At 35.3% G+C, this 12,774-nt stretch overlaps 1 protein-coding gene across 4 annotated transcripts in view; it reads left to right on the top strand.

Moving 5' to 3' along the window:
* Slit2 (slit guidance ligand 2) overlaps window positions 1-12,774 on the top strand; it is a 298,280-nt gene that overhangs the window by 245,433 nt on the left and 40,073 nt on the right. For all 4 annotated transcript variants that reach the window (XM_048364637.1, XM_048364635.1, XM_048364636.1 and 1 more), the window contains 3 exons: window positions 9,826-9,950; window positions 10,042-10,139; window positions 11,390-11,529. In XM_048364637.1, the coding sequence (XP_048220594.1) occupies window positions 9,826-9,950; window positions 10,042-10,139; window positions 11,390-11,529 (363 nt within the window). The remainder of the gene's footprint in view (window positions 1-9,825; window positions 9,951-10,041; window positions 10,140-11,389; window positions 11,530-12,774) is intronic.

Raw genomic sequence — 12,774 nt, 5'->3', positions numbered from 1 at the left:
CATAATCAGGAAATGTTGACTAAGCATGTGTTCTGTGTCTAAGTAAATCTTAAGTATTGTATTGCACAGACAAGTTAACAGTGGGATCACCCTTCTGAGACTTGTGAACGTACATGAAGAAAGAAGCTTTCAACACCTGAACATTTTTGTAGGAAAAACATCTCTAAGTAGGTAACACGACACAGTAGCTCACAGCATGAGCTTTAAACTGAAATCTGGTGGGTTAAATCCTAGTTATGTTTTTCTATTAGACAGAAATTATAGTTTTACTAGTTATCCAATCTATGCCTCCATCTGGTCAGTACCAAGCTGAAAGGTTTTAATTAGATTAAAATGTGTTGAGTCCAGTTGCCAGTGGCTTGCGCCTATAATCCTCACTATTCAGAAGGCAGAGATTGGAGGATCAAGATTCAAAGCCAACCTGGGCAGGGAAATCCTTGAGACACTTATATCCAATTAACTACCGAAACCTCAGAAGTAGAGCTATGGCTTGAGTAGTATAGCATCTGCCTTGAGTGAAAAAGCTAAGCCCTAAGTTCAAGCCCAGGACCAGTACAAAACATAAAAATAAAAAATAAAGAGTTGATATAGAGTATGCTTCCTCACACAGGGGAAGCACTCAATATAGGTCAACAATTAACAGTGCTAAAGTAAAACTTCAAATTTGCATTTTAAAGAAAGCAAAACACACCATGGTGGGAAACACTCCCTGATTTCATAATTAAAGAAGGTATTTTCAAAAGAATGACTCCCAGGGGATGGGAATGTGGCCTAGTGGCAAGAGTGCTTGCCTGGTATACATGAAACCCTGGGTTCGATTCCCCAGCACCACATATATAGAAAATGGCCAGAAGTGGCACTGTGGCTCAAGTGGCAGAGTGCTAGCCTTGAGCAAAAAGAAGCCAGGGACAGTGTTCAGGCCCTGAGTCCAAGGCTCAGGACTGGCAACAAAACAAACAAAAAAAAAAAAGAATAACGCCCAAACACTATTAAATTAGCATCCATTGCTTTCTTCAGCATGCTAAACATTTTTTTGAAAAATAAAAAGTATATGTATTAGCATGTTTTAAATATTTACATTTTTAAATCAAACTTCTGTTTTTCTTTTAAATGTCTTTGGTGAAATTAAATATGAGGTTTTTTGTTTTTTTTTATAGGTTTTTTGTGGGTTTTTTTTCCAGAGCTGAGGACCAAACTCAGGGCCTTGTGCTCACCAGGCAGTTGCTCTTCCACTGAGCTAAATCCCCAGCCCACAAATATGAGTTAATTTTTAAAGCAAGATCTCTAGCTCAGTCCTTGGGGCTCTGGCCTGTAATCCTAGCCACTCAAGAGGTTAGGGTCCAGGGGACCATATTTTGAGGCCAACTCAGGAAGAATAGTCCTTCTTGAGATTCCACCTCCAAAATAACCAGCAAAAACAACCAAGCTGGAGGTGTGGTTCAAGTAGTACTGTACCAGCTGAGTTAGTGTGAAGCCTTAAAGTTCAAACTCCAGTTCAGGGGAAAAAATAAATCCCTATACTATTTTACAGTCTTCTCTACAGTGAATTATTCATTCATACCAGGACATTGTCGATTGAAACAGTACAATTGTTTATCGATACTTTGCTAGTTTATTGGAAACTGAAGGTAAAACTTTATTGCAATGCCTCTCCAATGATAAGGCTCTTGACCATAAGTACCTTTACAAAGACCATGCCTTTATGATTTTTCATTTGTAACCCAAGTCTTTCCTGGGGCAGTACTCTATGGTTGGGGTCTGATGGGCTCAGAGTGATACCATTCTTTCTGTTGTAAAGTGAGGGGGAAATAATTGTCAAAGAAGCATAAGGTCTTATTTTTAATCATATATATTACCAGGCAGGTTACATGGAGGCATGAGAAATTTAAAACTGGTTCTCTTATATCACTGTGCTCAGAGAAGCACATGTTCTTGAAAAATCCTGATGCTTATCTTTATTTCTTAAATGTATACCCTGGATAGATTTCTTTTTTTTTTCTAAGATATTCTGGAAAAGATTTATAATAGTGCATATATGTTAGTAAACATAGAATACATGCAGTATATTAATTCAAGATTTACCGCACTAAACTGGCCACCTATTTTTTTTTCATTTAACAACTAGTATCTCTGGTGTAGTTAGTATACCAGAAATGAATAAAAGCAGTTGGCAAGAAAACTAGTCATTTTAGTTCTTATCAGTAGAACTTAGTAGAGAAGGAAATGTTTCCTGTATGCTCTAGCCAATATGGTGGCCATATTGGCTAGCACTCCATTACTTACTGTACAGCTAATGTGATTCTGGAGGTTGTTTCTTTGTGTGTTCATTTCATCTCACTTAAATATAAGTTGAAGTTTTGGTACATGACTCCTGGCTACCATATTGTGTAGTATCATTGTTGCAAGAGTTCAGAGGAAGCATTGTGTCAAAGGAAATAGCTGTGGAGGATTTAATGGTGTCTCTCATGAACTGGATGGTGGTCCAGGTGGGCAGATTTGTAGGAACAGAGCTGTACTTTAGAGAATTCTATACCTATTCCAGGGCTACCAGGAGACAGCCGATTTCATACTTGTTAACTAACAGATGACAGAAGGCCCAAAGTCTATCAAGTGAACTTTGGCAGTTTGAATTTGCATTCACCACAATAGCAAATCAATACTAATATTTGAAGTCATTCCTTAAATTCGAGAGCCACTATCATGGATGTAGGCTAGACTGTAAGCACAATACTCAATGCATGCCGTACAATTGTGTGGAGAAGACTAGGATTTATTTCATTTTTGTATACCTTAATATAAAATTAGAATGAGGGCAAACACTGAAACTCAAAGTGATTTTTTTTGCCTCTATCTCAGCATTTGTCAAAACATTGTGACTTCTCAGTGCCTTATTAATTTTCTGCTAGTTCAAGACTTATGACAGTGTGTACTGGATTTATTGCCAATACTGCTACTGCTACCGATGGTGGGCGTAATAGTGACAATAACAATAATTGCTCACTGCTTTTTTGGAATGCTTTGCATTACACTGAGATATATTTCTATCTTTTAATCCGTACCTTAGTTCTGCATAAGAGCTATTACTAACTGTCACAGTTGAGAGATACAGATATTACACTTGGATCAGTTAACTTGTATAATATCATTATTCAGCTAATTGGTAAAGGAGCCAGAATTTAACCCTGCATTTCTTAGTCCAGGACTTGCTAGTAAATTTTACTTCATAAATTTTAATTACAAGATTCTTAAGTCATCAACATGGCTGAGTACACCTGATTGTGGCAGATACAAAAGAAGGAAAGTTTGAATTAATCTAATATATTTTACCAGAAATGCTTGCTCATAAGAAGCAGATTGATAAACAGCAAAATATTCTAAACTATTAATTAAAATAAACCACTCAGGGAAATCTCCTGGCCCTTCTCTTTTTTTTTTTTTGTTGTTGTTGTTGTTGTTTTGCCGGTCCTGGGGCTTGGGCTCAGGGCCTGAGCACTGTCCCTGGCTTCTTTTTGCTCCAGGCTAGCACTCTACCACTTGAGCCACAGTGCTACTTCCACCTTTTTCTGTTCATGTGGTGCTGAGGAATTGAACCCAAGGTTTCATGCATGCATGGCAAGCACTCTGCTAATAAGCCACACTCCCAGCCCCTAATTTACTTTTTATATTTAAATTTAGCTTTTCTCACAATTATGCCAGCATCATTTATTTTTATTTATTTTCATTCTTCTCATGAGAATCATGTAAATGCAATCCCCACTGTTAAATAAAATTGCCTATAATTTTAAGTTATATCTGGAAGGTAAAAACTCTTTTATTTGAAGACATGTTTACAGAGTTGTATTTAAATGTAACTTACTTTTTTTTACAAAACTAAACATGTCAATAAAACTATATCTCCATTTTTATGTTTTTTTCTTCATAATATAAACTCATATACCTGATGTGGGATAAATGTAATAGTCACAGTATATATAATTAACGCACAAGTGAGAACATTCTTTAGTAGGAAGTAGTCAGGATATGTCTTTATAACCTAAATGTCCTGTCCTCATTTTTTTTATTATCAGTTAATCTTAAAGTAATCACTCAGGCTGCAATTAATAAACAACAATAAGGTGTTTTTTTTCCCTTTCCAAGTTTTCAATAAGAAAACTAAAATAGGTCATAGAACATGATTAATTTCTAGTAGTCCCTTTAAAGGTCCCAATTTAGGAAGATTCAGCTATTCAGACAACTGGGTTGTTTCATTTTTTCATTTGATATACATTCATTAAACATTTCAATGTGCTATGAAATATACACTCTATTAGAAGTGAATTTTTGTTCCTCTTCCATATGATAATTATTATTGGAGTTCCTAATATATGTGAGTCACAGCTACAAGTGTTAAAAATGTCATGATAAATGCTATTTATTTTATCCTCATGGAGCTTATGTTTTGCTAAGATATTTCTTTAAACAGACAATTTTAAAGTAAGTTTGTGAAGAAAAAATTTTGTAAAATATTTATAAGGAAACTATGTCAAACAATTGTGGACTATTTGTTCTATGAGATTTTTAGAGGAAGCCCAATAGAACTGAGAGTGGAACACATAAGAAAAGATGGAGACTCAAATCAGAATATGTCTGCCAACAATGAGGCAGGAAATGCAACTAAGGGCTTATTCCTTCAACTGCAAAAGTCAGTTCAAGAGTCAAGGAAATTGTTATTTTAGAGGCTGATATGCTCACTGGCTAAAGACAAAAAGATTGAGTTTGTATACAATTATCTATCAAAAGCATCACTCATATAAAGTAAAAAGAAGCAATCTTTCCATGTACTTTAAAGCATTTAAATTGGGGGAAATGTTCCACCCATGAATGTTTTATATTCATATTCTTTCTCATAATGATAATCTATGAATTAAGTATTGTTTCCCATTTAGATTCTAAAAGTTCTTCTACTGGCTTAGGGTTTGTTATACAGCAAATGACTAGGCCTAATGATTCTGCAGGAGTTATACTTAACCTTTGTGTTTTTGTTTAACAATTTATGCAAGGCAACTTTAGAGGATATTTAGCCACATCATCTGACAACTATTTTCAGCCATAAACTGAAAACAAAAGGGCACTTCCATTCAGCCCACTTCAGTGTCTTTCTTGTAGTGATCCTCATTTGTCCTTTTGTCTGAGGGCTGGATTACCTTTTCTTCTCTGTATGTTCTTCTTTTTCTCCATTCTTTTTACTGACATCACTTTCTTTTTGCCCACTGTTTAATGTCCACATACATTAGGTTCTCACCTAAATCCAATCAAATTCCTAATTGATTTTAGCATGTGATTTCAAATGCCTATCCGTGATTTTTCTTCTGAACTTCAGATTCCTATTTTGATTAACTTACATTTCACTGCCTTAACGGCTTACAGACCTTCAAAACACACATATTCTATAGTATAACTTCTCATTTCTCCTGGTCTTCCTCCAATTGATACCTGTATGTCTTTTCTCGCTTTCCAGAAACAGACATTTCACATGGTTTTCATCCCTGGAAATTTAGCCTAGTTCCTGGCACAAAGTATATCCTCCATAAATATTTGATAAATGAATGCATTGATGGAGGGATGTTAACAAACATACCTTTGATATTAAAAGACTAGAAACACAGTAACAGAAAGTGGAACAAGGATTCATTGGTTTTGAGTAAAAGACTCCATTTACTTTGTTATATCTGACAAAAAATACTCTTGAGTTTCTTGATTATCATTGATGTACCTCTGACTTTATTCGGGGGCAGAATTATAGGCTTTTCTTATTGGAGTCATGTTTTCAATAGATGTTAGAATGAAGGCAGACTCTGGGTTATAGATAGAAGTTTTGGTCTGAACCTTTTGGTAATAAATCAAAATGAGATTCAATTCCCAGTGGGTGGCTATCTGGGCCTCAGGTGCATAGCCAGTGATTTGAGCCAAGTAAGCAAGTCTGACTACAAGCTTTAATGGATTTGAAGTCCAGCAGTTCTTCCATTAAAGATTAAAGTAAGTGACAGGGACAGGTAGTTAATCAAACTTTCTTCTCATTTTCTTTGAATTATTAAGCTAAACACACCTCTGTACATAGAGCTGATAAAACAGTGCTCTTATTTGTCAAGACCAAATCTTCATCCAGTCTCCCTAGACAGGCATTCTTCATTTCAGTGATGCTAGTAAATATCTGTCTCTTTGAAGCAAGATTCTTTTCTCTCTAGCACACATCTCACAAGGGCTAATTTCCTGGGAAATGTTTCACAATTCTGGGAAATGACTTTAAAAAGGAGAAAGATTTGAAGATTTTAATTCCCTTCTAAGAAACAAAGCAAGAACAAAGAGGACCTCTCGTTTCTTAAAGTTACTCTGTTATTTCTGATAGATGTCCATACCAAATTCACAAGTCAATTTTGTTCCTCATCTACACAAAATCAGTAACTCTGGGTATTGTTACTTATTTCTTGTTGTGGCCCTGTACTCTTGATTATTTTCATAATAGTTCCTACAATTTCCCCAGATGACTGCCACTCTTATGAAGAAAGTACCCCTGAAGATCCCTCTGAAGGGATCAATAAATGGCAAGGTCTACTTTCCTCTTAACTGTGTCAAAATGTGGATAAATATGTAAGTGAATATCGTTCTGCAACCACAAGTTGGAAGTCTAGAAAACAGTGTAAATTTCAGCATGTTCCTTAAATATCATTAGCCTTACCTTCAATTAAGTAAAAGAAAAAAAATTATCCTAATAATATGTGAAAAAAATAAGTCTAAATGAGTGATTTGAGCAGATGGACTGCAGAGTCTGACATTTCCAGGGACATCCCTAGGTGTTGTTTCATTACTTAGGACTAATCAAATATTAATTTGCTGCAGGAACTCTGTGGTGACACTTCCTCTAATTCATGAGACTTTATTTAGGATGTTCCTTATACTCTGACATTTCCTTATTCTATATAAATAGGTTGAAGTCGTCAAATATTTTCATTCAGTCATAAGTTTGCAAGAGGGCACAATGGAATAAAACTAAATCAAATATTTAGAAAATTAACTTAGAAAAGAATAAATACATGACTGTGACCATGGATGAGAGCAGGGAGCCAAGTACAAGGAATATACTTGCAAAGGGTTGAAATATATAAGTAATAACCTGATACTAATCACATAGGTATGTAAAAGAATCAAAGAGAGCTGAGGGCTAAAGTAATATGTACAAAAGGCCAACCATCTCCAAATAACCTTAAAAATCTAGATATTGAAATAATTCAACATCATTAACAATATCAGAAATTAAATTTTTTCACAGGAAAAAGAAGACATGGAAAATTAGTTTGTGTTTATTACTCAAGTAAAATACTGTAAACATTTATTAAGTAAATTTTGACAACATGGTTAACTAAATAGGGACTCCTCCAGTATAGTGGTTGTGTTAGCTATGTTTTGTATTAAGTTCTTCAAAATGTAGTAAGTTACTTTTTCCCTTAAAACCATTTGTAGCTTCTCAGGTAGTCAAACATAATTGCTGAAAGATAACATGTTCCATGGACTAAACTTAGAAATTGCCAGTCCTACACTTTTCTATTCAAACAATAGTCCTGCAGGTTTGAAAACACTGAAAGACCAAAAAGCATTTTCTTTCAAGGTCTTGGACAGTGTCTACGTGTTTCCACCTCTTGGATTTGCTGAGCTGCTGTTGTGTTTGTGCATGTATACTCAGTGGCTTTCTTCTACTCTTCTGTTCTAAGCTATGTTCTTTTTTCTTTCTTTCTGTTTTTGAATAATTACTTATTTATTGTCATAGTGATGTACAAAGGGGTTACAGTTTCCTCACTGTCAGTGTTTTACCGGCTTGCTATATTACTAATTGTCAACACAAAGATATTTACTGTGAGTTATTACCTTCATTTAACTCTTTTGACTAATTGCTACCATTCATTTCTCCAGTGGGAAGAATAGTTCAATGTTTGCTCATCAATGAGAAATACTTTGGTGGAAATGGAGTTCCTATGGGACTCACTTCAAAATTAATCCCAGCCATTCCCCACTTAAAATTTGATGCGAAAACTACATTAGTTATTCTGGTTACTAAGAAAAAATTAGAGGGAATGTCATATTGGCAAGATCTTTTCTTAGTGTGTGAGCTGTCACTAGATGCAAGACTCACCCTTTCCATGAACACAACCTTCCCCCCAAACTGTCACTTTACAAATATGGAAAGGAAACAGGAATTTGTATGTATTTCTATCTATAGAAGGTGATTTTTTTAACTTTGTTTTATTTCATAGAGGTAACTGATGGGTATTTTTCCTGTGGATTCTAATGCTGAACCATTTAGATAAGGTCTAGTATTTCCTAAGACGAGGCACAGGAAAAGATAGGAAGACATTCAGTGACCACCATGTAAATTGGTTCTTTCTTCAATATATTTGTAACATGCTCTTAAATCTGTAGAATAGTTTCATGAAAGGTTGTCCATATGATCAGAGATCACATGACTGCTGGTAGGAAGTTACCGTAGAACGTTTAAGCATTGACAGTGAGGTCAAGCTGTATAGTTGTGTCACTAATAATATTTCGAGTATCCTTGCTAGAAATTGTGCACAATGAAACGTCATCTTGGAATTGATGCCTCTTATTCCAATGAATTAAAAGAACATCAGAGAGATTGATGGCAGAAACAATAAAGTGAATATTTATGTTAGAGAATCGTTTCATTTATATATAAAGTTACTTTTTGCCATTTTTCTAGTCACCCAGTTGACACAAAGAAAGCTAGTGAGTTTTCACAGGGTATAAAGAAATAGCAATAAAAAATATTTTGAGAGCCAATCAATTTCCACATTGTTGGCAATTTACCAAAGCGTACAGTTAATACAAACTGGCTGCAGCAAAATCTGCAGTAACCTAGGCCTTTTATGACTCAGGAGATTTTATTGAGAGTGTCTCACACTGTAAGATCACAGGTATTTGTGATATATTTTCTTCTCTGTAAGAAAGATCTGGAAACATCAATCATCACATACTGCATTAATGAAATAACAACTAAAATGGATCTAAAAGATATATGCAAGAAAATGTTATACAACAGAGATTTCCTTTTTGATGCATTTTGATGTGCATAAAAGTGGCTCTGGGTCTGGAGTCATTCATGGTAGAGAAAATGCTTAGTGTGGGGTGGGGGTGGGGGCTGGGGTCAGACCAGGGACAGAGAGAAAAGAAGGAACTAAGGGAGAGAAGGAAAAAGGGAGATGGGGAGAAAGGAAGGAATAGAGAAGGAGGGAAGGAAGTGGAAAAGGAGGAAAAAAGGGAGAAAAAAGCATTTTTGTGTCACTTGTATGAGAGTAATAAGAGATATATATGTATATACATATACACAATGTTTAATTTTAGTGATACATTTCTACTTGTTACTAAAAGTCATACCACCCCACAGATAATTCTCTTCTGGAATGGTAGCATGTATTTCTATAGCTCTAGTGAAGACCAAGATGTAGGCGATAATTATGAATATATCTGCATAAATTAGCCCATAAGGTATTCTGGTCTCATTAACATCAGCTACTAATTACCTAAGCCAGGAAGAACTAAGATTCCAGTTCTGGTTCAGAAATTCTCTCAGTACCTCCCAGTAAAAGGCCTCCTTCTGACATGCATGAATAATGAAGACTGCTGGTTTTGCTATGGGAGAAAAACACACATAGCCACACGGACAACCGTGTTATGACAATGTACTTTTGCATTAAGGCACTGAAAGCATTTGAAGTGAACTAGAAGTAGAAAGAAGCTGTTTCTCATGTGATTTTATTTCCCATTGATTTTTTTTAGGTCCTGTTGATGTCAACATTCTAGCTAAATGTAATCCCTGTTTATCAAATCCATGTAAAAATGATGGCACATGTAACAATGATCCAGTTGACTTTTATCGATGTACCTGTCCATATGGTTTCAAGGTACTGTGTTTCCATCAGTCTACTCTGCTTTCTTTATTTGCTGAGAACTTCCGTGCTTGTGTTCACCCTTATTTGGTCATTCCTCCTCCAGGGGCAGGACTGTGATGTCCCAATTCACGCCTGCATCAGTAACCCATGTAAACATGGAGGGACTTGCCACCTAAAGGAAGGCGAAAAGGAAGGATTCTGGTAAGTCATTGGACTGGCATCTCCTGTGTATGGAGTATGGAGTATGTGTATGTGTATTGGAACTGGAAATAACCAGCATTTTCCTTAAAAAAAAAAAACAAAAAAACAAAGCGATAGTATTGTAAAGTGAGTGTTAGTATATGGAAAATATGTTTTAGTCCTTGCATTGTTAAAACAAATGGAGATACCACAGGGATCTCAGTTTAGGATGAAACCCAGTCAAAAAATTGAATGCATGCATGGAAGCACAATTAACTGAGTCAGATTAGGACAAGACAAAGCAATGGCTCTGTTATGCAAATTAATAGCCTACTACTACCTAAACTCAAAGCCTGCATTCATCAGTTGAGTTCCATCTTATTTTTACAGACAGTATATAATGGTATGATATAAATTCAACTACTGAAACAGAAAATTAATGATTCACATTGAGACCACGATTATGAATTAGACAAACAAGCTGTGAACATTTTGAGCCTAGAATCACTTAATTATACAATTGAATTACTTCAAAAATAATTTACCAGTTATAAAATACACTTCTTTTTAATGACAGTAATACTTGCATATAAATATGTCAATGTAGCATTATAGTTTGTTAGAAAGATCACATTTTAAAAGAAATATTCTTACATTTTTCAATGATATTATCTCTTTTACAAACGGACTTTACTCAGAGATTATTCTGATATGTATGATATTATTCTGATATAAATGTTTTATGCTAGGGCAGAGATATTAGATTTATTGAGACTTAAAATAGTCACATTTTGTGATTATAAGAAAGACTAAATCTAAATTTTAGATTTTATTTTTTGTTACTAGACATCAGGGACATTATACAGAGTAGGAAATGATATAATTTTAATCAGCACCAGTTCCTCCCATTGCTAAGCAAAGAATTATGACTTACTTTATTAGAGAGCAAGGTTGACATTAAGATAGTTAGGGTTGTAAAGTAAAACTTGGCTTGTGATTTAGACCGGCAAATATGTTGGGTATATTGATTTTTTAAGATGCGGGGCCTATTTGTCATGTTGCAGCCAGCATAAATTTTAATTTCTTCAATGTTTACTGATTTGTTGTGTAGTACCTTAACTTGAGGCTGGCAACATATCATTTCAAAGCATTTTAAAAATCAATTTCTTGTAGTTTACAGCTTTATAGTTGATAACTGTTTAGATCACGTGCTTTAAAATGCAGGAAAAGAAAAAGAGAACATTCCTTGCCTTTCTTCCCCTAATGTTCAGGTGTATTTGTGCTGATGGATTTGAAGGAGAAAACTGTGAAATCAATGTTGATGATTGTGAAGATAATGATTGTGAAAATAATTCCACCTGTGTTGATGGAATTAATAACTACACCTGCCTCTGTCCCCCTGAGTACACAGGTATGAAGAACAGGAAGTAGTATGCCATTGATCACTGAGTCTGTTTGAACGCATGATTGACACTATGTTAAATTTGTTTACTGAGCCCTCCAATAATTCAATAACTGGTAGGTGTGTTAGAAATTAGATGTAATATAAAAAAGAGGGATTAAAGTTGGATTCTTTCCCCCAAGCAAATAAAAGACCCAGAAAGCTCATTTCAGTACACACATCCGTCACAAAATCATGATATCCAGCAACAAAGAATGCTGTTCTACAGAAACATTTGTCCACCATTCAATGAAGGTCTTTTGTGGGGGGGGGGTCCTTGTAGTTATTCTCTCTCTCTCTCTCTCTCTCTCTCTCTCTCTCTCTCTCTCTCTCTCTCTCTCTCTCTCTCTCTCTCTCTCTCTCTCTGTTCCAGTCCTGGGGCTTGAACTAAGGGCTCCTGGTGTTGTCCCTGAGCTGTTTTGCTCTGTGTTTTCACTCTGTCCCTTGAGTCACAGGTCCACTTCCAGCTTTTGTTTGGTTAGTTGCAGTCTCATGGACTTCCCTGCTCGACCTCAGATCTGTCTTCTAAGTAGTTAGCATTACAGGTGTGAGCTACCCCCTGCCCCCAGCCAGTGTTCAATGGGGTTTTTATGCAAAATATTTTCCTCATGCAAAAATGACTTACATATGTAAAAAGAGGGAATTGCTCTACATTTCCAAAATGTGAGCAAGCATTAAGATTACTTATTCCCATACTTATTTCCATGCCCTTCAAGGTGAATCTCAGTTAAGAACATATCAAGCATTAGGATTTTTTTTATGGGATTATCACTTTGTTTCTGATACTTAATCTCTGGTGGATAAATATGACTATGCAAATGGCCAAACTTCTTTCCAATTCACACCAATTCTCTAAAAAGTCATCAAGTATATCATTTGTCTATCTGAAAGGAAAGCTTTTTTATTTATTTTTGTGACAGAATAGAAATGTCATAGCTATATTTTTCTTTAATAAATTACTCAAATTTAATAGAGAAGAGAATAAATATATATTAAAAATAGGAAATTCGATTCTGCCACTCTTGCGAACATTACTGTTTTCATTTTGCTGGACGTTTGTATTTTGATTTGCATTTTTTAAATTTGCGTGTGTGATAGTCATGGGTTTGAACTCTAGTAAGGCTGAGGGCTGTCCCTGAGCTTTTGTGTTCAAAGCTAATGCTCTGCCACTGGAGCCACAGCTCCACTTCTGACTTTTTGTTGGTTAATTGGAGA

Source organism: Perognathus longimembris, chromosome 16 (genome assembly GCF_023159225.1).
Source record: "Perognathus longimembris pacificus isolate PPM17 chromosome 16, ASM2315922v1, whole genome shotgun sequence".
NCBI classification, from domain to species: Eukaryota; Metazoa; Chordata; class Mammalia; order Rodentia; family Heteromyidae; genus Perognathus; species Perognathus longimembris.
The sequence above is the reverse complement of the archived record's forward strand: the minus strand, read 5'-3'. Positions and strand labels throughout refer to the sequence as shown.